Source organism: Coffea arabica, chromosome 8e, assembly GCF_036785885.1.
Source record: "Coffea arabica cultivar ET-39 chromosome 8e, Coffea Arabica ET-39 HiFi, whole genome shotgun sequence".
NCBI lineage: Eukaryota > Viridiplantae > Streptophyta > Magnoliopsida > Gentianales > Rubiaceae > Coffea > Coffea arabica.
This window is the reverse complement of record NC_092324.1, coordinates 2,384,423-2,409,129: the sequence shown is the minus strand read 5'-3', so window position 1 is coordinate 2,409,129 and position 24,707 is coordinate 2,384,423. Positions and strand designations below refer to the sequence as shown.

Below are 24,707 nucleotides of genomic sequence, written 5' to 3'. Positions count from 1 at the left end.
TGGCATTTTAACTACTTACCAGGCTTGGTGTCCCACAGGTTTCGCAGGATGTCCATTATTGATTGTTTTAGGCTAATGTAAGATTTATTTAATAACATATAGAGTTAGAGTATTTTGTATGATAATGGAGTTGGAATAGTGGATAGAGGAGTGATATATTGGATTGATTTATTTATAAATAGATATAGTAAAATTGATGTGATTTGTATTGTGTTTTTTAAAATTAATATGATCTAAAGATTTGATGGATAATATTGGTTTCAAAAATTTTTGTTTTTTGATTTTAATTTGGTGATAAGTAAATATTATTTAGATTAATGGAATATATATTATTTTTTTTTAAAGTTGATAGGATGGAAAATTAGGTGGAGAATTACATTAAGAGCCTTATAATTTATTGTACTTTGGGCGTTGGTAGTTTATGTATTTTAGGATGATGATATTTTCATAATTTGGATAGTTAGGATGAGAAAGTGTGCATTGTTGCAGTGGAAAAAGTCTATGGAGAGGATATAAAAGAATGGGAAGTTTGCTGAAAAATAAATGGATAATAGATATTTTTTTGGCAAATTTTGATATGGTTTGGGTGTTGTGTGATGAGATACATTAATAATTTGGAATAATTTGATATTATAGCTTGGTAAAATATGTGTTTATTAATTAAGTAGGTTGTTTTCAATAAGTAAAGATGATATTGATTTAGTTATGAATGAATGTGATTGAAATACATGGAAGTTGTATTTTTTTAGTTAATAGAATCTGAATAAGTAAAGGACAATATTAATTTTGAGAGCTGAGAAATTTTATATTAATAGTTTATTGATAAATGGACATTATTGAAAGTAAGGTGATCTGTATAAATTTTTTTTATAAGAAATAGAAATGATTACACATGAAAATTATAGAGTTTAATCACTGTAATTTGCATTACAATTTTTAAATATTTATTGTTTGAAGTTTATGTGACTTATTTTATGGTGCTCAAAGTTGTAGTGAATTTTGTATTAATATATAGATATAGGTATACGATATATTTTGTAATATGTGTATATATGTGTGTGCGTGTTTAGAATTTTATTTTAGGTGATCTAATAGTTTAATTTTTTTTAGTGTTTAATTTTTTTGTGGTTTTGTTTGTTTGTTATATTTTTATTATTTATTTATAGATGTGTATATATACGTATATTTATATTTAATTTTTATTTGAGCTTGTATGATTGTTTAATATTGTTTTAGCGTGTCTATCTTTTCTAGTTTTGTTTGTTTGTTATATTTGTGGCATTCCTATTTGTCCTGTGATTTATGTGTCAATATGATATTTTTTTTTGAGTTGCATCATGTACATTTTTGTTTATATATATAGGGGTGGGTTTTAAGTATTTTTATGTAAATTTTTGGTAGTTTGGTTATCTTTGTTATAGTTTTAGAGAAAAGTTTGTCTTTTTTATTTTAGTTTTTAGTGGTATATTTTCCAATTTTTAAATTTTTGAAATATTATCAAAGTAACATTTTTTAAATAGAGGGAAATTATCCTATATTTTTAAAAACAATTAGTCGTATTAATGCAAGCTACTACAAAGCGGCACAAATGATTTATATTTATTAGATACACACAAAATTTTTGTCGATATATATATATATATATATTAGAAAATAATTGTTTTTGTCGACATATATATTTTGCAGAAAATGAATATATATAAAAAGGCACACAAATAGGATGCAAGAATATATATAGATTTGTATAGCCCAAAAAATTTGTGCCTACATTAGGGAATGGAAGGTAGCAGTTGCACGCCTGTAACAAACAAAAGCAAAGAAACAATAATTAAGAGAGATGACAGCTAAAGACCACAGAGTACAAATTTGACAACGAAATTACAAAGAAACCAGCACAAAAGGACATGATTGGAATAAGATGACAAAATGCAATATGAGGATAGCAGCAATAGTAGACAATGAACTCCACAACTAGAGGTGTCAACGGGTCGAGTTCGGATCGAAATTGAAAATTTTGGACCTGAACTTGTTTTTATGTAGTAGACCTAGATTCGATTCGTATATTCGATCGGTCTTGACCTTAGAGTCCCGGAACTGGGTTTAACGGGTCCCCAGTCGGATGCGGGTCTACTCGAAAAGAAAATGTCCAAAGTTAAATATTCTAAAATTAAATCCAAAACTAATCTCCAAATTAAAAAAATTAAATTACAAAGCTAAATCACAAATAACCGCAATAGTCAATCCAAAACTAATCATAAATCAATTTACAAAGTCATTACTAAATTGTTAATTTGGTAAAAGAATGTATTTAAAAATATTTATATTTATAATTATTAATATAGTGTTCGGGTCCGGATCAGAATTCTATATTCTGTATCCGACACTTTTTTTTGTTAGAGTAAACGGGTTCGAATCCGAGTCCGGGTATCGAAATTATTTTTCAACCAAAATCTGGAAAAACTTATCAGATCTAGATCGAGTCCGGGTCCAAACCCAACCCGTTGACACCCCTATCTACAGGCGATCCCCCATGATGCAAAAAGACACAAAAGTCCAAAATTAGCTGGAGAATTGCATTGAAACGGGGACAACCTACTGTAGCTCAAGCCTTGGGGCTTTATGTAGTTTAAGAAAGATTTATAAACTAATGATTTCTAATAATCTAACGTTATAAATTGAGAAATTATATATTTGTATTTATTGATTGAATAATCCTCCTTGAAATCAACAAATATTACATTGATTCATCTATAAACAAATGTTACTAAAAGTAATACTATTTGCATTTTTAAAAAATTAATAGGATTCGAAGATTTAAACATTAATAAAATATTTATTTATTGATCAAAGAACTCTTGTTTTAAATAAACCAATACCACATTGATTCATTTATAAGGAAAATGTAAATTATGATTGCTTTATATTAATAACACTTAGTATATGTTAAAGCAAAGCAGTACAATTGATTTATATTTATGAGACACACAAATTTTTTTTGTCGATTTGTATGTTTTCTAGAAAATTATATTCTTGTCATCAATATAAAAGGGTAGAGAAATAGGATAGAAGAATGCTAGAATTGCATGGGGACGATGACTGGTTAAGAAACGCACACAAAGAAACCACTTTGAAAGTAGCAGTTGTAGCGGTTCAAGAAACAAAAGGACAAAATTGACAAGGAACTTACAAATAAACCAAGATAAAAGGGCACAATTGGAATAAGTTGACAAAAGGAAAAAAGAGAAGAAAAGCAACAGTAATCAAAGGCGTCCATACGATGCAAGAGGCCCTATATAATGTTGAAAGACAGAAAAGGGCAAAATCACCTGCAGAATCACATGGTAACCAGCACAATCAACTGTATATAGCTAGTTTGGGAGTTCAGACTTCAAAGGAATAGAAAAAAAAGGAAGGGAAAGGTGGACTTTTCACGTTTGGGAGATTTAAGTGAGACGGAAAAGAAAAGAAACGAACGGATCTTGAAGAGAAGCCAAGCGCTGCTACAGTGCAAAATTTTTCTGACCAAAACGGGCGGAAAGCGAAGGAAAACTGATGGAAGCTTACAAATTTTTTTTTTATCCTTTCTTTTCTCACATAACTTACCCTTTCTCTTCTTTTCTTTTCTATCCTCAACTCACAGACTAGCTAGTAACTCAGCAGTTGGTGCTTTATGTAGTTTAGATGTTGAAAAGTCTTCTTTTCACAGCCCCAACGGAGAACCATCGATAAAAGAACCAATCCGTTCTTCGGCAGCGATAAACGGCCATCTCCAGCGACATCTCATCGGCAAACCAATCCCTTCGCCGGCGGCATCTCCAGCTCCGGCGAAGACCCACTTTCAGAGGTAAGCTACTCTTCCAATTAGGTATTCTCCTTTTAAAAATCAGCTACAATTATCCTCTCTCTCTCTCTCTCATTTTTTTTTCCTTTAAAAGCAGCCAATATCAACGGCTCATCCCCACTCTGGCAGCGACGTCTCATCCCTGTTCCTGCAACAGCATCTCCAACAAGGGTGAAAACTCCTTAAGTTTTTCCAGAGGTACGATGGTCTCTTATTAGTTTTTTTTCGTCCCTTTTCCTTTGAAAAATTGTCTAGAATTACTGGTGTAGATTCTTGAAGTTGGATTTGAAAGAATTTTGTGGGCTGCTTTTGTTTTAGTTTGTTCTTATCTGATTAGGGTTACATTTGATTTGATTGATGCTAATGAATTAATTTGGCTGCTGAGTTTTGGGGGTTTTATGATTCTTGGAATCTGATTATTAATCTTGGCGCTTTTGTCTCGACCCTCTAACTTGCTCAGAATCCGGGTTGGGTAGGGTAGTGTTTTTCTTACAGTCTGGTGAGACCATTTATAAAAGTTTTAGTGCATTCATTGAGTTTGTGAAGCCACGGGCCGATTCTTGCCATAGCTGCTTGATTGAAAAGGGGTTAATTAATAATATAAGTCAAAAACTTTGAAACCAAAAAAAAATCAAGTGCCAAGTTCCAACTTCTATAATATCAAGAAAAAAATCCTTATTCTGGTCCCATTTTGGCATTTTCAAGTTAAAAGTTTTTGTTTTTCTAAGGAGTAATACCTGTACACATTTAGCTGAGGTTATGTCCCTAATTTTAGAAGCATGTAAATCTAAAGTCACATTGTTTAGACATTTAAAATAATAAGTCTAGAACTTTTAGACCAGGACAAACAATGAGAGAGAGCACTTGATATTCCAGTGACATCAGGAAACACTAGCTTTCAGATGTTCTTTTCACATTGTGGAAAACTGGAACAGAGCCAGGTCCTAATTTCTATCTGCGGGGCTTTCATGCCCGAATGGATTTATCTTCATAAATAGTTGACAAAATCTTCATGAATAGTTGTTATATAGGTCTAAACCAGTTTTTGCTTGACAAAATCTTACATCTTTTGTGTACAGAAAATGAGTTCTGGAACGCTAGAATTAGATGGGCTGTCACATTATTCATTTACAAAAGATTGATCGTGGAGGGCTAAAATTAGATGGGCTGTCACGATTTTCATTCTTGTTGCTATTGTTGTTATTTCATTTTCCTGTCTTATGTGTTTTACTTCAATATGCAAGTGAGGAACCATCATGTAAAGCAGTGTCCGATGTTGATTACTTGACTAATTGGCAATCATATGTGAAAGTAAAAATTCACAAGCTAATGCTCCACACAAATTCCAGACTTTTCCTAAATGCTTATTTACACGTCTTTTTCCTAAGTGTGACTAGTTTGCCGTAGATGTTTTGGTTTGGAATGAATTCTTTAGTTGAACTTCATCAGTTTTACAAGAAAAAGTTTTGAGTAGTGTAAAAAGGATAAATTTCCACTCCATTTCCAAGGAGGAAAACAGTTTGTCTTTGTATTGTAGTTTTAACAGTTCAGTCAACTTTGATTAGTTTTGTACCTTTGTTATGAAATTATGATCTCCAAAATTTATTACCAGGTATAAAACTTAATGATGCAATTTGAAGTCACAGTAGCAATGTAAAAACCATTTACTTTCACTGAACATCAGGTACTAACTAAACAATGTTAAACATGAGGCACTGGCAGCGACTTCTGGTATCATGTTACTATCTTTAGTTGCCACAGTTCACTTAATTAACGATTATATGCATGCAATCAATTAATAAATATATTAAATTTTCATAGATGGATCCCGGTAGTGATGATGGTGAGGATGCTATTGTAATTGGTGCTGCCACTTCAGTCCTAACAGCAGGATATGCAGCTCTTGAAACCTATAAAACTCCAGTTGTTATACCTAAACCACCTCATGTTAATAGGGAGCGAGCTAGAGAGGATTACATGGATAGCATATTATATGGAAGTAGTTCCTATTGTATAGACCAAATTAGAATGGACCAAACTACATTTTTCCAATTACTAAATACTCTCACCATTAGAGGATTATTACAGCCTACCATTCATATGTCAGTAAGAGAGCAATTGTTAATGTTTCTGCAAATAGTTGGCTATAATTTGAGGTTTCGAGTGGTTGGGGGGTACTTGTATAGGCCAACTGAAACCATACATCGCTATTTTCGCATTGTACGCAATGCCATGTTGAAACTATATCCAGATTTAATACAATTGCCATATGGTGCAACTCCACGAGAGATCCGTAATAGTTGAAGAGACTACCCCTGGTTTGCTCTTCACCCCGTAATGATTTTTTTAAAAGGAAGATAAAGAGACTCTTCACCCCTTAATGATTTTTTTAAAAAGAAGATAAAAAGCCAATACATTAGTATCATTAATAATTCTATTTAAGAATTCATGATGTAATATGAATAAATATTTTATAAAAATGATAATATGATTGTAATGGATAGAAACTAAAAATAACTTGTAATGAAATGAATGTTTTGAGGGTAGAAAAACATTTGCAACATATCAACAAACATATCAAAAATTATTTTCATTGACTAACCAAACTCCGGAAAATTATGAAAAAAGGAATTTGGAAAATATTTTCACTAAATAACCAAACACTGGAAAATTATGGGGAAGGAAGTGATTTTCCAGGAAAATGACTTCAATGGAAAATATTTTCCTAGGAAAAATATAGGAAAATATTTTCAGTCCAACCAAACGGACCCTTAGTTCCATTAGGATTCAGAATGGAAAACTACGAGTATTTTGACTTGGAGAAAAGACCATCCAAATTCCTCAGACAAATTTCGGAGCGAATGAAGTTATATGAAAGTATACACTGCAAATTTTCAAGCGAAAGTCTACCCTATAGTTTGCTGGACGTTCCTCGTACATATTTTTGAGGAAAAAAAGAAACACACTAGATATCATTATCATTATCATTACTATATAAAAAGTATGAATCTTGGCATTTGGGAGTATAAGTGTGAGCACTTTTTTTTCATCTTAATTTTTGTTATCCTTAAATTACCCTCATGTCTTTTAATTAGAATTATTGCATTTTAATGTGGCACCAATTAAAAGAAATAAAACACTCCAATTGAATATTTTTGTGAAATGTGAGGGATTTAAATTTACAGAAGAGTTATTCTACTGCATTGAACTGATATTTTCTTTTTTTTTTTTTGCTATGATATTTAGCTTCTCGAACAACACCTTGTTCTACTGCATTCATGGTTACATTATTTGGTTTTTTCAGGCATCAATCTCATTTTGCACCCAAATCTGCACTTCTCACAGTTGGAAATATTGTAATAGGAGACGATTATCATAGTCGAATATGATCTTGAACCGGTGTTAAGAGAGATATCATGAGATGGTGAGCGAACTGGGCAGGGCACAACTCAAATACAATTCCATAAATGTTTACCTTAATACGGGCGAAATTTCAAAATTTGTGCACATGCTAATGGTGTTGACAAGGGACCGGTCACTGTTCATGACTCCATTCACCCTTTTATTCTGTTAGGATACTAGTTTTACACTTTCACCTCAGCAGGCAGCTTCTCCTCCGATCTTCCTTCCACCACAAAACACACACAACACACAGAATCCCACATTCTTTCGGTCAATGGCTCTAGCAAACTTTCCTTCCGTTGTTCTCAAACCCCCTAATTCATCACAATCTCTATACCTGTTTCCATATCTTCCAAAACCAACACTGCCCATATCGGGAATCAGGCCAAAAACAAATAAAGTTGGAGTTTTTAAACCAATTTCAGCAGCCTTGTCAGACCCTTATGTTCTTCAATTAGCTGAAAGTCTTGAGGATTCAATCCCTTCTGCTTCTTCTTCACCTCTCCAGAAGATTAGAGACTCCTCTTCAGAGTCCCTTCTCTCCACTCCTTGGCCGACTAGAAAAGATGAGCCTTTTAGGTTCACAGATACTTCTTTTATCAAGAATTCAAAAATTTTACCCATTGGATCCCCATCCCAACAGAATTTCACTTCTTTGATTGATACTGCAGAGACCCTTTTGCCCAATTTGTCTATAGTGGACGGTTTTGCGGTAAATTCGTTGTCTTTATTGTCGGATTTGCCTAATGGGGTTTATGTTGGAGGGTTGTCAACCCTGAATTCTGAGGCTATATTGAAAAGGGTGTCTGAATATGTGTCCAGTTTTCAAGGGGATTTGTTTTGGTCATTGAACGGTGTTGGTGCACCTGACTTGATTTTAGTATACGTGCCTGAGGATTGTCGAGTTGAGAAACCATTGCATTTGAGGTATTTTTCTGTTGAAGGGAGTGAAAAGGTGTCGAAGAGTTTGCCACTTTCAAACCCGAGGGTGTTGGTGTTGGTGGAAAAGGGAGGGGAGATTGGTATAGTTGAGGAGTATGTGGGAGGGGATGGGGATAAGTCCTATTGGACTAATTCAGTGATGGATGTTGTTGTTGGGGAAGGGGCTAAGGTCAGTCATTCTTACATTCAAACTCAGTCTTTGAATGCTGTTCATATCAAGTGGACCTCCGTTCGACAGGTAAATCTTTAAATTCTACTACACTATTATGATTATTATCTTGGCATGCTGTTAGTGCAACTCTTTCCATAAATTTGTTGTTAATAAACGCACTGCAGTACATGTAATCTGCATCTATGTTGTCTAAACGAGTGGAAGATTAATTTAACCTGTTAAATTGAGGATAGATATTTAGAGATATATATATTTTCTTGGGTAGGTGTTATTGAATTTTAGCTTGGCTGTTTTGATTTTACACAAGGATCACATATCAAGTGGACACAAGGCTTGTTCACTGAAATATTCTGCTCCAAATAAGTAGTTTGCCATTTATCCAATCAAGGAAGAATAGTACTTTTTCCATGATGGGAGAGGTTGGCTAGCGTTATGGTTTGGAATGACAGGAGAGATAGGATAAGAATTCAGATCCCCAGATGGCAGGTTAGCATCGTGCCTAGTTTAGCAAAACATATGCACAATTATATTGTGTCGGGTAATCGCTCTTCCAAATCATGAAGCCTAGGTATTGATAAGCGGACCTTGTAAATTATACTAGTTGGTTCTGCAACAGATATTTCAAACTTGTATCACGGATTTTTGAATTAGAGGGTGCAGATTACTGTGTTTAATAGATTCTCTTCCCCAGGTTTGGCATGGATGACTGTCTAACAACATTTTGTTTGACATTCTGGAGATTGGAAAGAAATTTTTAAAGCTTATCCTAAATCTCAACACAATCATCTAAGCTTCCTAAGTTGTTAGCCTTTTTAGTCTGAAATTTTGAGTTCAACTCTTGTTGCTCTGAAATACAGTCACCCTCATCCTTTCTTCATTTTTTTTATTGGCTTTTTTCTCCAGTCCCATCCTAATATGTCAAGTTCACTGTACCTGTGCTACTTATTATTCATCCCATGTCTGTCTTGCATGTAATTCACTCTATTTTCTGTAAAGCTTGATTAATCTTAATATTTGTTGAGTATTTCCAATGTTATGCATTTATTTTCAGGAATCAGCTAGCACTTACGAGCTTATAGAGCTAAGCACTGGAGGGAAGCTGAGTCGGCACAATGTTCATGTACAGCAATATGGTCCAGAGACAAGTACAGAATTATCCACCTTTCATTTATCTTTTGGTGCTCAAATGCAAGATTTGCATAGTAGACTGATTTTGGATCATCCACGTGGATTTTCTCGCCAACTTCACAAGTGTATAGTAGCCCATTCATCGGGTCAGGCTGTTTTTGACGGAAACATACAAGTCAACAGGTATTCTTTGCTTCCGTATGCATTATTGTGCGTTTTGTAAATGGTGAGTTACTGAGTATGTTGTTCATCTGGCCTGACAATTATCTTACTGCTGGGTTCCCTTTCCACCTTGTCCTAGTGTAAGAAAAAACTACTGTGGCTCACCATGTTTATCAAACTTCAAGTTATCAATTGCTATTCTTGATTGAGCAAATAGGTTCCTTCCTCCTGGTTTCTTGAAATCTTAAGTTCATGAAGGTGAACATTTAATGGGAAATTATGCATCTATAGGTTAGCTGCCAACCTTGTCTTCATGCTACTAAGAGTCTTTCTGTCTATCTTCTTCTTCTTTAATTTTATTTTATGTTATTTTTTAACTTGGGAGATTCAGTGGGCTGTGGCACTGGAACAGAGAGTCTCAAAGACATTTCTACACGCGTTACCTGGAATAAAAATCCTAGCCCGTCTTGTTCCATCACATTCTTTTTCCTGAGTATTTGTCTGCATTGGAATGGGTACTAAATTGCAATGGTGATTTCTTTTTTGGTTTCCATCAAAGTTTTTCGTTCAATGAAGCAATTTGACTGCTACAAATAAGACGGGCATAACCCTTAAGAAACATTATATCACTTACACAGCAATACTGGGTACAGATAAGAGCCATTCTTAATTCGCATGATAATAAAATGCATGGTGTAATGGTGCTTTCTTATTTGTTATGGTGATCTCATATCCTCAAAAAGTGCATCCAGTAGTGGGTGCTGGGGATAAGCTGTCTACATTGTGTAGGTGCTTTCTTCCAAGTATAGTTCCACAAGTAATTCACGTCTGATATATATCTGATCATGCAGATTCGCTCAGCAAACAGATGCTGGACAACTCACTAGAAGCCTGCTCCTGGAACCTAGGGCAACCGTGAATGTTAAACCTAATCTCCAGATCATTGCCGATGACGTTAAATGTTCCCATGGAGCTGCTATAAGTGACCTGGAGGAGGACCAGCTCTTCTATTTCCAGGCACGGGGTGTTGACATAAGAACTGCCAGAAAAGCTCTCATCTTCTCGTTTGCAGCTGAGGTGACAGAGCGCTATCCTGATTCTTCTATCAGAAAGAGAGTTGAGAATCATATAAGAAAACTTCTTCTTAGGAGTTGAGGCTGATTAATAGTACAGGATCTTGTATCGAATATCATGATTTTTCACCACATTTTTGTAATACCAATAACGCTGCCCATAAGTTCAAGCACAATTTAATGCGTTACTATCTTTGTCCTCCTTGCAATTGTTGTATCAGTGTTAACCTCTGTTGTGCTAGTGCATCTATTATTTGGTGCGTATGAACATAACGATTGCAGTCTGCATCCACCAAAGAATCTCTCTAAAACATGAAATGGTCAAACAAAATTGCATTAGCAAAACCATTGAAGTTTTAATCCAATCCCAAATCGCGTTGACAGGTTATTCAGTTCAGTTTTCCCCGCATCCAAGGACAGGTACTGGCCTTCGGTCTTTACCTTTTACCAGCACATGAAATTAAGGGAGCAACAACTCGTGAATTTATAACGCATTTTCTGTGTCTCCTTTTTTTAGATTACATATTCTTTCCTCTACACTTTAGTTCCTCTGCCATTTTCAATACCTCTAATCTTTTCTGCTCTTTTTGGTGAATTCAATAAAATTCTTTTCCATCCCTTACTCTTCCCTCTGTAGCCCTTTCCCCTTCTGAGTTCTGACCCCTAATCTTTTTCAAATTTTAGTGGAAACCAAGTTTTATCCTTCTTTCGACACTCCAATCTCCATGCAAATTTGAAATCTCTGTATACTTAAATAATCCCTTCTCTTCTTCATTTTAGTCCCCTTATAATCTTTCGGGAATTCAACAACTTTGCATACATGGTTTTCTTTGACCAACATTTATCCTACCATTCCCACTTGAAATCCTCCACAGCTTTTGAAATCTTGTTTTTTAAGTCCGTAATTTATTTTGGCTATCATTTTCCTATGTCAACAGTTCCTCTTCCATTAATAATCATTACTCCCAACCCCTTTTAATGGAACATCTTTTTCCCAATCTTACCGCGAATGTTTTTATTTGTAAAGCTTTTATTGCTGGGGCTTACATTCAGAGAATCACTTGACTGTCACTGGATAAGGTCTCCCAAACCCAAAAAAATATCCATGTCATTGTTAAGACTGTCAAGCATGAATTGAATGGATAGATATTCCTTTGGTTAAACCCAAACCCCCATCTTCCCAGAAACCAAAACCCGGCATCACCTCACCTCCCCATTTCGCCATGGCTGCAAAACTCTCAGCCGTTTTAGATGTTCACCACTGCAACATATCATATCCTTCAGACAAAAATCAGCCCCCACATTTCACCTCTCCGTTGAGAATCTCCACCAAAAAGTTCACCATTTTTTGCACTTCATCCAAATCTCCTCCAAAAACTGCTCCAGGAAAAGCAGAATCCCGAAAGAGAAAAACCCCATCTTTATCCGAGCAGCTGAAGCCTCTCTCCAACACCATTCTTTCTGACCGACCAAATGAATCCCATCAACTCTTATCCAAACCTAAGTCCGTATGGGTCAATCCCACAAAGCCAAAGCCGTCTGTCCTCTCTCTCCAACGCCAGAAGCGCTCTTCTTATTCCTACAATCCTCAAATCAGAGACCTCAAACACTTTGCCAAGAAACTCAATGATTGTGACCCTGCTGATGACGCTGCTTTTCAGGCAATTCTTGAAGAAATCCCACATCCACCCAATAGAGATAATGCCCTGCTGGTGCTCAACAGTTTGAGAAGTTGGCAAAAGACTCTTCTTTTTTTCAATTGGATTAAGACTCTGAATTTGTTTCCTCTAGAAACAATCTTTTATAATGTGACAATGAAGTCTTTGAGGTTTGGCAGGCAGTTTCAGCACGTGGAGAACCTTGCTAATGAGATGATTGAAAATGGGGTTGAGCTCGATAATATTACTTATTCTACTATCATCACTTGTGCAAAAAGATGTAATCTTTTCGATAAGGCGGTCCAGTGGTTTGAGAGGATGTATAAAACTGGGCTGATGCCTGATGAGGTGACTTACTCTGCTGTTCTTGATGTTTATGCAAAGCTGAGGAAAGTTGAGGAGGTGATGAGTTTGTATGAGAGAGGGAGGGCCAGTGGTTGGAAGCCTGATCCTATTGCCTTTGCTGTGTTGGGGAAGGTGTTCGGTGAAGCAGGGGATTATGATGGTATAAGGTATGTTTTGGAAGAAATGAAGTCACTTGGGGTACAACCTAATTTAGTTGTGTATAATACACTACTGGAAGCAATGGGTAAGGCCGGGAAGCCTGGACTGGCTAGGAGTTTGTTTGAGGAAATGTTGGATTCAGGGATTACCCCGAATGAAAAGACACTAACAGCATTGATTAGGATTTATGGGAAGGCAAGATGGGCTAAAGATGCTTTGGAGCTTTGGGATCGGATGAGATTGAATGGATGGCCTGTGGATTTCATATTGTATAATTCTTTGTTGAGCATGTGTGCTGATCTTGGGTTGGAAGAAGAGGCTGAGAGGCTGTTTGAGGATATGAAGGGATCTGAAAGCCGTAAACCGGACAGCTGGAGCTATACTGCGATGCTTAATATATATGGCAGTGGTGGGAATGCTGACAAGGCAATGAGGATGTTTGAGGAGATGTCCGAGAAGGGTGTTGAGCTCAATGTCATGGGATGTACATGTTTGATTCAGTGCCTAGGAAGAGCGAAGAGAATTGATGATTTGGTTCAGGTGTTTGAGAGTTCAGTCAATGGTGGTATCAAACCAGATGACAGGCTTTGTGGGTGTTTGCTGTCCGTCGTGTCCTACTGTGAAGGTGAAGATGTAAACAAGGTCCTTGCGTGTTTACACAAGGCTAACCAAAATTTGGTTGCCTTTATCAAGTCGTTGGAAGAAGAAGATACTAAGTTTGAGAATGTGAAACAGGAATTCAAAGGAATACTCAGCAACACTGCTGTTGATGCAAGGAGGCCTTTCTGTAATTGCTTGATTGATATTTTTCGGAACAGAAATCTCCGTGAGAGAGCTCATGAGCTTCTTTATTTGGGGACAATGTATGGATTATATCCAGGTTTACATACTAGGACTGAGGAGGAATGGCGATTAAATGTCCGATCACTCTCCGTTGGTGCAGCACATACTGCATTGGAAGAATGGATGCAAACCTTAACAAAACTTGTCCAGCGCCGAGAGGCATTGCCAGAAGTGCTATCTGCAAGCACTGGAGCAGGAAGTCACAAGTACTCTCAAGGTTTGGCCAACGCATTTGCTTCACATGCGGAGAAGCTTGCTGCTCCTTTTAAACTGAGGGAAGATAAAGCAGGAGGCCTCTTTGTGGCAACTCGAGAAGATGTGATATCCTGGGTGCAATCGAGGGCTGCATCACTTGCCTCGATAGCTTAGGTGTACTAATTGTCATAACTATAGTTTTAGCCATGCTGCTATGCCTGACAGAGTGCAAGTTTATTTTCTCAAATTACTCTAGTCCAAAGTAAGCCAGAGGCGTTATTGTAACTTGTAGTATCAGGATTATGCTTATTTAGGTAGAAGGGGCAAAGATCAACTGTACTTGCTCTTAAGTGGCCCTGCAACTGTACTAAATTTTTACGCAGACAACTTGGTAAAGTATTCCTGTCTATAATCCAAGTTTTCTTTTCTTTGTCAAGTTTTTTTTTTCTGAATTTCTTGCTGGGAGATGGGAGTATTTACTTGGCATCGTAAGAAACATTTAGTACTACGAAAACATGCTTGGTTTGCTCATTTTGCTTGAGCATTGAAAGGGTGAGAAGAAAAATTTTCCTGTTAGTTAGTGCCTAAAAGCACTTCCCAGCATTCCCAACTACCAAAGTTCCCGGACCCAGTTTTTTCACTCTGCTTGAGCATTGATGATCCTGCTCCAGGATTTTCTCGAACTCCATGCTTATGATATGAAAGAGCACCCCAGATTTTTTTTTTTTTTTTAGGTAGATAGCACGAAAGAGCTTTGGCCGGAAAGATTAACAGTTGGAAAGCAGACAAAGTAGAGAGGAGTTTGGAGGATTTGAAGGTTCTATCGGAATCAAAGGGAAATTAGGCGTGTTTTAGTTCCATTAGGATTTAGAATGGAAAGCTAAGAGTAGTTTGACAAGGAAAAGACCATCCAAATGTAACAGAAATCCTTCCTCAGACAAATCCATATGTAAAGTATATACAAATTTTCAAGCAAAAGTCTACCCTATAGTTTGCTGGACATTCCTCGTACATATTTTGAAGGAAAAAAGAAACACACCCTCCTATAGCTAAGACCCGCCCACCAATATTAACCTCTTTGTTTCCCCTTCAGAAACACAACAACCAACAGACTGATATACATGGTATAGGAAAACGCTTCCACCAAGATTGTAGGATGGACCTGCCCGAGGAAGTGATGATGGAGATCCTAATGAGATTGCCCGTCAAATCCCTGTTGAAAATCAGGTGTGTTTGTAAAGCTTGGTGTGGTTTGATCAAAAGCCCCTCCTTCATTGATATGCTCAAGCGCTACATCGAGCACGAGAACCAAACCATGATATCCTTCCATTCCAACAATGATGAAGCAGAAAAATCTCTCTCTCTCTGTCTTCGCCCACCTATAGAAGTTACTTGGTTTTACCATCGCAATCTTGAAGCTGCCCACTTGATTGGTCCATGCAATGGCATCGTTTGCATTACCGATGGCATGGACATATATCTCTGTAATCCTGCCACTCGTGAACTAAGGAAACTTCCTCCCAGCCCCTTTGGATGCCCTGAATATTATCGTCCTATGACAGATGGTGTAGGAATCGGATTTGATTCATCCACCAATGATTACAAGGTTGTTAGGATTCTATTTTGGGAAACTATAGAGTATAGTCCTGGCCGTCAATACCAAGCTGAACTATACTCTCTCAACACAAATTCTTGGAGAGAATTAAGAGATGTGATCTTGCCCTTCTATCATTTTTTTGCCCGATGCAACCTGTTATTTCAGGGGCGCTTCCACTGGCGTGCCTGGCATGCCTTGGCTCAACCCTGCGACACTGACTGTATCCTTTCTTTTGATATGAGGGCCGAGGTGTTTGACGTGATCCACTACCCTCCTAGTTGTGTTGGAGATTTAGGTCTTGTTGAAAACAAAGAACCCAGTTTTGTTAGCTTAAATGATTCCTTGGCCTTGATTTTATGCACCTCCTTGCCGGAGGAGCACCCAGCCCCTCCACAGGTCATTGATATATGGGCAATGATGGAGTACGGGGTTGAAGAGTCTTGGACGAAGAAATTCTCCCTGGGGCCTTTTACAATTGGAATTCGTCTTCCGCTCTGCCTTTGGAAGGATGACAAGCAACTTCTTCTGGAGAGTAGATCCGGGCGGTTGATTTCATCCTCTCTCCTCCCGGATGAACTAGAAGCAGCAGATCTCAAGGAGCATGACATTTTCGAGTCTTCAACCTTGTTTGAAGGTCGAATTTATGCTGAAAGTCTAGTTTCACTCAACCCTATATATATGGAAGAAGCCATCATCGAATGAACCAAAACTGTAACTGGAGTGCTAAACCTGCATGCATATTTTTATGTACGAGAACCACATCCGCTGTTACTATCAGTTATTAGTGCAAATTTGCAAAAAAATGCCCAAGTTGTTTTACCATAAAAGTAAGCCAGAGTTTTTGCTGTGATTTGTAGCATCAGGATTTTGCTCATTGAGGTCCTAAGAGGCAAAAACATCAACTGTACCTGCCCTCGAGTGGCCTGCAACGTTGCTGAATTTTACAGACATCCGGGGTAAAATATTTCTATTTATAAGCCGCATAGGTGGAAGCCCCACCTCCAAAATTACAAATTCTCGCCTTTTGACTATAGCGGATCTAAGTACTGTTCTAAACCCCCCCCCCCCCCCCCCCAAAACCCACCATCTTACAAACACAGCTTTTGGCGCTAAAATGCGAAACGAAGAGATACACAATGAATCACATATCGTGCATCTATGCAAAATTTAGAACCGAATAAAAAAGAGAAGGAAAAGAAATTTTCCTGTTACTTTGTTGCCTAAAAGCACTTTCCAGCGGTCCCAACTACAAAAATTTCTATACCTTTCCCTGACCCATTTTTTTCACATTGCTTTGAGCATTGATGATCCTGCTCTCAGGATTCCCCACGAACTCTATGCTTATAATTTGATAACCAAGAAAATTGGTTCTTAAACTTCCCTAATCCCTGCTGTCAACACAGCCGGAGGATCGAAGCTCTAGAGACAAAGACCATTTAGAGATTCTACCAGTTATGCCAACTCAAGGGTATTTTCCTGATGACTTCCAAATTCTTCCTTCAAGTGATATCACCATCACAGTGACATCATCATGGTACTTCCTCCGATCACCTTGGGGAATGTCCAGTAGTTCATGAAAATCCATTCCTGCAGACAAAAGAGAATTCTATCCTTACTCAAAAGAGAATTCTATCCTTACTATGCTGGCCTAGATGTTTTCTCATGCATTAAGAGGATACGCAACTCTTGTATTAAGCTACAAAGCATGTGCAGCAAAAGAACATCGCAGGAGTGAACAACAAGAATCCAGGCCCAACACCTGATGCTAAAGGAAACATTATTTCCAGGAGATGGCTCATGTGCTATTTGCTTATAGAGGAGAAGTTATTTTTGTGAGGGGGCTTAAAAATCTACTGGACGGGTAAATACCAGACTGAGTAATATCAAGATCACGTAAAACAATGACATGGATTAGTTTTGTAACTTCATACGGACTTGTGTTAAAATTCTGACACTGTTATAGTGATCATAAACTTTTTGGGCATTTAGTGGCAAAACTTACATATCTGAGCACCTGCCACCGTTATTCAGTGGAGAAGGGAGGGTGAAGTTGGGAAATGGAAGCAGGCCAAAATTTGATAACACATAAAACCATTTCAAAAAGAACTGTTGCACACATGTGATGCATGATTTCCTAGTAAGTACTTAAATTTAAATAATGATTACTTGTGAAAAAGTAGGATACTGTTTTTAGTAATATCATCCAATTAATTGTTGGATTCACTATTTGCAAAGATCAAATAGCTGTATAATGAAACCTGTCCTAATTTACAGTAAGTTTAACACCAACTTAGTCCACAATGTATTTTTTCCCTTATTGATAAAGTGTTCTCAGGATGGTTTGAAGGACAAAGACATAGTACAATACAGAAAGGAGTTGGACACTACCCACCAATAATTAGCAACCTTCAAAGTTTCCAAAAGCAACACCTATAATCCAGACTGCATCAATAACTTCACATATATTGACAGCAGACAAGCCAGATAAACCAAGTTTAAAGAGGAGTTTTGCAAGCATATCTTTCCTCGAGTCCCCATGCTACTCCCATCATGTGCAAATGTTAAAAAGAAAATTCGCTGCTTTTGACGGAATCAATAAAAAGTTTTAATACCAACTTCTATCAGGGCAAGCAGAGTGAATATACCTGCTTTTTTAGCTGCACGTAACAAAAGCTCTTCTATCAGGTGCTGAGCAGGGTCGCCATCTGGAAACTTCTCCATGAAATTGTCAACAAAAGAAACCACTTCCTGGTTGCTCAAGTACTGATACAATCCATCAGATGACAGGACCAAAAACTGATCTCTGGGACACAGTTTATGGTGCCGAAGAGAAGGTGAACAGGAGATATAAGGAGCAGTTCCAATGTAGTCATTCCGAAACATTTCCAGTAAGGGATCATTCCACTTAGGCTGCAGAAACAGACATCTCAAAATGTTATTCAGACTAGCAACGCATATTAAAACAATGTCCAAGATATAAAATGAGTGATAGTATGCCGTTGGCATACATTACTACATAAGCGTGCATCAGGATGCTTCACATTTCCAGGTGTTCGTGGTGCAGTTAAGAAAAAAAAAAAAAACCCAATCTCAAAGTTTAAAGATTTCTAAATTTCCATCTTTTAGTCATTGCAACAATTCGAAACAAAGATTGGGAGTATCCAGTCAGGATGTTTTTGCCAATGGTGTTTTCAAGGGAGGGGGAGGAGAACAATGTTTCACAAAGGACAGAGAGAATAGTCGATTGGATATATTGCTCAATATGGAGAGGATGACAGCAGATAAGATGACAGATTAGTAGTGAAATTCGACAGATAGTACATGAAAACAGTACCCATTGACGTCAATCATGATCTGGAGTTCTCCTTTTTGCTCGCTTCATAAATACTCGGAAAGTGCCTCTCTCCAAAGGAAACTAAAGTTATAAAGTGACCTTAAACTGGACCATGCACAGTATGCCAAACAAATTTCTAACAACTCTCATCTTTATTCTGATGGACATGATTAGAGCACAGATAATAACTGCAAAATACAGAAGTTAAAAGCAAACCTGCTTAAGGAAACCAGCTCCAAATGCACGGGTAACTTTTAAACGACCTTTAACTCTATCATTGACAATGCAATTGTTGTCATCAGGGTGTTCATTCTTGATCCTAATGATTTCCTGACACAAGTCAGAAGAAAAGAATCCATTCACAAACTCCAAGGATAGGTTACAAAATCATAATTAGAATGCTTTTGAGTTTAGATAGTAGAAAAAGATAATCAAATGCTATTAAACAGAAACAGGATTAAAAAAAATGAAAGCAAAAAAAGCAGGAACAGGACAATGAATGCAACATCAAACAAGCAAATGAAATGAATATTATCCCATTTTAATACCTTAAACTGCATAAATCAGACTACCCCCCCCCCCCTTTTGTTGCGGGGGATGAGGGAGGGACTGAATCATGCGCTTATCCCATAAAAAGGGTCCAGGATAGGCAACTTCACAAAATAAATAACTGCATGCACAATAAACTTGCAAAAAGGATATTAAGAGAATGATATTGAGCAATGCAATTTGTAGATAAAATGGAAAAGTTGCCATCCAGTACCCAACATGCAAATGATATTAAGTGCATGCAGAGTATCATAATCTTGTCATCTCTTTTTTATTGCCCATAGTAGTCCCAAAACTATTATCTCTAAATAGACCAACTTCAAATGTTAAGATTCGTAATGTACTAAAAACACTAAAGGTAAGAATGGAATACTTCCACAGAAACTAGTAAATCATAAATTAGAGGTTTACTGTCATATAATTGATATCTCAGTCATATAGGAGAACAGGAAATTGAAAGGAGTACTGTCTCTCTATCTTGCAACAGGACTATGACTCAAAACATGAATAATAGTTTAAAAAGCCTGAAAGGTCCTCTGATATTGCATAGAGGGGGAAGGCCCCACAAAGAGATTGTATAATATTGCACAGAAAGAGAAAGGTCCATTCTTACCGTAAGTTTGCCCAATAACAGATATGAAGATAATGTATCATACTATCATCTAGACTGGACAAATTATACAGATATATGCTGTGTAAAACAGCGCAAAAACCGTTATTGCTGACTTTCTTGTAAAAGTATGGACACACAAAATAACACCAATGCATTGCTTACTGCAATCATAACTTGAAGATTTCAATCATAATAGTTAACATAGAGTATTACCCATGCATTGCCTACAGCAGCTATTGTACTTCACCAAGCCATTGAAAACAACAAAGAAAAGATGATATTTGCAAAGTTGACTCCTGTACCGAGAAGTAGAGGCCTTGCAGCATGCTAATCGGATAAGGAAGAGATTCATGACAAATTAAAAAATTAACCATAATTTGGTCTTCGCAATTTCTAACCACCTTTGATTTACATTCATGATATTTGGAAATAAAAAATAAGCAAGATAGTGATATTATTGCCTTATTTAAATCCATCCACAAGGTGAATTAATGTAGTCACCTTGTCCTCAATCAACAAGTCACTTTCACACCGACTCTAAATACAAACCAGGTGCTTATAGAAGTGGTGCATGGTGTATAGTATATACAGAGTTGCTTTCCAGTGGTTCATACAAATTGGAATTGAAAAATAGAGGACTCCTTGTTGACGCTATAAAATATAACAACCTCACTGCATGAGGCCCTAAATCACTATAACTAAAACATCAAAAACCAAAAAAATTGCTCATTTATCAGTTGTTCTTCTTCTTCAATTCAAACAAGATACATACTCTGAAGGACCCACCAGCAAAGCTACTACAAGCTAGAGATCTCATGTGATAATGGGCTAAAACGAAAAGGAAAGACAAGCTGTATTTGCAAGATCAAGTTAGAAAACATATTCTAGGACTTAATGTAATATTCCATAGTTCAGTATTAGTCAAACAGATCATCGGTGTTTAATAAAGTTGGCCACCAACTAATAGTCCAAACAAGGACAAGGAAACTAGCTGTCAGAAGCTGGCTCTATTTTCTTGTTTTCTTTTGCAATTGAATAATCTGAAGATGAGAGTGGATAAAAGGTAACACTGAAAGAGACAAAGGGTAACTTCCTGATCATCCATTCAGAAGCTTGAACTCAAGCAACCAAATCATCAATTCAGAACCCTTACCAATCAAATTGACTTGTTCTTACACTCAATTTACATTTGCAGTACTTAAAAACTCACAACCAAAAAACTTGCACCTTCCTGATACAGTCAATAATTTCTTCACAGGTACAACAGCCGCACAACAAACCTTACTACTCTCACAGAAAAGCTAATTGCCTCAGACATTCTGCTAGCAGTGTACATTAAACATCTGCCACGTTGATGGTTTATTATGCTCAGAGATACTGCTCTAAGCGCATTAAAACAAAATGGAACCTAAAATAGGAAGGCAGATTGAATCCTACTAGTCAGCAAAGATGAAATTCAGCTAAAGAAAAAAAGGGTACTGCCAATTCTTCTAGCTAGCACTACAAGTATAAACTAAATAATGTTTAGATTCAAGTATCCTAATCCCTGCCATAACAAACTATGCAAGCAACTGCCAGAGGAGCACAACTGAAAGAGATTGTTATTCACTGAGTGACAACAAAATAGCGATAAAAAGCTAATACATTAGTGAAGAGATTTAAAAAAAATTACAAACACTTACTTCCTGAATGCTAGTGCTGTGATCAGTGGACAACTGCAATGCCGTCAACTTCATAGCTTGAAAAGAAGCCTCATTTGCCACCTCAGTTTCTCTTTCAGTGGCATCTGCTGATTCATCAAATATACCTCCCTCCGAATTTGACCCACTGCCACCTGGAACTTTCAATTGTGCACTGGAGCTAACTTCATCAGGCTCATACTGTGCCACAATTGCACGACTGTCACCTACATTCATCACATATACATCCTCATCCCTCATCAACGCCACTAATAAACAAGAGCCCATCAGTGCAAGCTCTGGATACCGATCAAGAACCTTATCGGTCATATCCAAATATGCATGCTCAGTCACTTCAAGAGCCCTCGACATTGCCCTCAACACCAAGTCATGATCAACAGGTCCCACCTTCCGCATTCTCCCACTTCTACAACTAATCTGTTCTGCCACTCGATTCTCCTCTACTTCCACTTCCTGCTTCTCTTTTCCGGCCAAACCAAACCTCCAAGGAAACAAACTCCCACTCTCCTTGTGCTTAATCAACAATCCATGCTTCAATTTCGACAATAACAGTGATCTTCTACTGACTGCTGATCCAGCGTTGCTAACACTAATTGCATCATCAACTGAAAATGCAAATCTATCTGAACCCGAAAGATCAAGTCCGTCTTCCGGATCCTCTTCTGCCAGAAATTCCCATAATCTCCTCCTCCTAACCTGGATCTCCCCTGATTGGAAAGTCACCCTCTTAACTGATGGCCTACTAGTAGTCTCGTCTAAATTTGACTCACTTTCACCTTCTTCTATTTCCGTAACCCTCCCCACAGCTCTGCCCTCTACCAACTGATTCGAACTCAATGGGTCGTTCGAATCCTCCACAGAAGCTATATTTTCTGCAGTTAAAGTAACTTCTTGAGTACTACTACTAGTGTCTTCATTATCCCAAAACAAACCCTCTAACTCTTTATACATAGCTTTGTACAAATTACTCATCAAAAATTCAGGCGCATCAGGGCCGTTAAACCCATCATAAATCCCGACAAATAACCACCCCAGCTCCTCCGAAACAACCACGTGTACCCGATCCTCCCCCGCCTTCCCCAGAGCCCACTGCACATTGCTGTCACACGGCATCTCCGGCTCACCGGAGCCGCCGCCGGAGACATCCTTCCGGCCACCTACGAAGTTTCGCACGGGCACCACCCACGGTCGCTTTTTTTCTGGGAAGTTCCTGTAAAATGCCTTCCGAATCCCCGAAATGCCCTTCCTCCTCTTCTTTTTCACATACATACCCCCCAAGGGCGCCGAGAATGGAACTCTGTTACCTCCATCGGAGCCTCCTCCGGTACTATCCAACGGACCCGAGAGTGCCCCGCGCTCGATCGGACCGGACATGAAAAATGCCCGCTCCATCTGACCCGAAGCTTCTCCGGCTCCGCCACGTGGCACCGGCTGCAAAGGCAAAGCGCTGAAGGACGACGTACTCTCAAAACCATTAACAACACTCCCCTTGACGCCAGCACTAAAACCTAGAAGACTACTACTCCCCGCACCAGCACCAGCAGCGGCAGCGGACGTCGTCGTATTACTAATCTCAGTGGCAGTGGCATCGTCGTAAATATTGTCAAGCTGGAGGACAGTCCGAGGAGTGGAAGTGTTGGCACTGACGGAAGCCCCCGAAATCGTTCTAAAACCGGTCTCCGGCGGCAAACCAGCCGGTCTGGACTGCTTCGGAACCTGCTCGGCGTCGAACCGGAGGGACTGCGAAGGCGAAACGAAGCGATCGGAATGAGTAGGGGACAGAAAGCGGGCAGAAGACCGGACGTAACAGAATGAGTGACCTAGGGTTTCGTCGAGCGGTTCGGTGGCAGTAAACAGAACCTCCGGCTCACCCCGCCCGTCCACCGCCGGGTTGAAACATGGAAACAGCTGCGAAAATCCCCCTCCCATCACATTCGATTCATTTCCCTCCCCCCCTCACTCCCCCCACAACTCCTCCTGTATCTATCTATATATTTATCTACCTTTGAATGTATAGATATAGATATAGGGAGAGAGAGAGAAGCTGAGAAAGTAAGAAGCAAAGCCGAATTCTAGAGAGAGAAGCTTTTCTTTTGGTTTCGGCACAAATTTCTTTTCAGTTATATTAAAAGTTTTAAAAAAATTTTAAAAAAAATGTGTAGGGGAAAAACACGCAGTAGTGCGTGAGATTTTGTTGTTGGGGAGTGGAGTGAGTGAGGTAAGTCAAATATACTACTCCTAGAAAAATAGTTTAGTACTGACTGCTGCTGTTGTAGTACAAAGTTTGAAAGAGAGAATATGAGTATGAGAGAGACAAAGAGAGAGGGCTAGTGTGTGTTGTGCGTGTTTTTCTTTTCTTTTCTTTTCTTTTCTTTTTTTCGGCCTTTTTTTATTGGTTTTTTGGGTTTTTTAATTATTAATTAATGGGAGTGTAGAGAGAGAAAGAGAAAGGGAAAAGGGTGGATCGATGAAAGAGGAAAGAGGAAGACTTCTTGTTGTGTTGTTGTTCTGTCTTATTTTTGTAGAGAGAGAAAGTTTTGGGGATGTAGGGGAAGGACTTGGGGTGTACCATGGACTATCCAATCAATGAAAATGGCTGAGTTAGGAATGGATTTTTTTTTTTGAATGGATTTAAATACACATTTTAATACTTGTATGTAATTCGGCTTAATACCAATTTGTGTGAGATCTGATTATCAATTATCGATCAAACTATTCATCGCTAAAAGTTGAAATTTCTTCGTACTTCAACTAAATGAGTAGTGTTAAACGTGTACCATTACATACTATTCAAACTTGTTAAAGTAAAAATATTTTAAATATAAGCAAGAAATTTTTGAATAAAAGCATCTTATGTAATCAATTTCAACGATTGATTAGACTTAACGACACCTTGCCATGGAGTCAATTAAAGTCAAAAACCTTTTAAAGCATAGTTTGGTCTTGAAGCTTGCTTGAAGTAATTTTTGGATTCAAAGTTATTTAAGTCAAATT

General features: G+C 37.8%; 4 protein-coding genes across 5 annotated transcripts; 3 read left to right on the top strand and 1 right to left on the bottom strand.

Moving 5' to 3' along the window:
• Positions 1–3,391: 3,391 nt before the first annotated feature.
• On the top strand, positions 3,392–10,929 carry LOC113703730 (protein ABCI7, chloroplastic). Of its 2 annotated transcripts, none has more exons than XM_027225195.2 (5): positions 3,392–3,844; positions 3,939–4,039; positions 7,146–8,423; positions 9,409–9,668; positions 10,499–10,929. In XM_027225195.2, the coding sequence occupies exons 3-5, from the start codon at positions 7,518–7,520 to the stop codon at positions 10,800–10,802; spliced, it is 1,470 nt and encodes a 489-aa protein (XP_027080996.1). In that variant the 5' UTR covers positions 3,392–3,844; positions 3,939–4,039; positions 7,146–7,517; the 3' UTR covers positions 10,803–10,929. The 2 variants fall into 2 exon arrangements, with proteins under 2 accessions (XP_027080996.1, XP_071917390.1); XM_072061289.1 differs by having other exon boundaries at positions 3,936–4,039.
• Positions 10,930–11,775: 846 nt separating this feature from the next.
• On the top strand, positions 11,776–14,356 carry LOC113703729 (pentatricopeptide repeat-containing protein At5g46580, chloroplastic-like). The gene has a single exon (XM_027225194.2). It carries the CDS (start codon positions 11,944–11,946, stop codon positions 14,092–14,094), a length of 2,151 nt encoding a protein of 716 aa, XP_027080995.2. The 5' UTR covers positions 11,776–11,943; the 3' UTR covers positions 14,095–14,356.
• A 413-nt stretch (positions 14,357–14,769) lies between these two features.
• Positions 14,770–16,361, top strand: LOC113703728 (F-box protein CPR1-like). Its single transcript, XM_027225193.2, has one exon. It carries the CDS (start codon positions 15,077–15,079, stop codon positions 16,217–16,219), a length of 1,143 nt encoding a protein of 380 aa, XP_027080994.2. The 5' UTR covers positions 14,770–15,076; the 3' UTR covers positions 16,220–16,361.
• A 257-nt stretch (positions 16,362–16,618) lies between these two features.
• LOC113703727 (protein phosphatase 2C 29) lies at positions 16,619–24,059 on the bottom strand. The gene is made up of 4 exons (XM_027225192.2): positions 21,696–24,059; positions 19,068–19,181; positions 18,163–18,427; positions 16,619–17,104 (listed from the first exon to the last, which is right to left on the bottom strand). Exons 1-4 carry the CDS (start codon positions 23,640–23,642, stop codon positions 16,980–16,982), a joined length of 2,451 nt encoding a protein of 816 aa, XP_027080993.2. The 5' UTR covers positions 23,643–24,059; the 3' UTR covers positions 16,619–16,979.
• Positions 24,060–24,707: the final 648 nt, after the last annotated feature.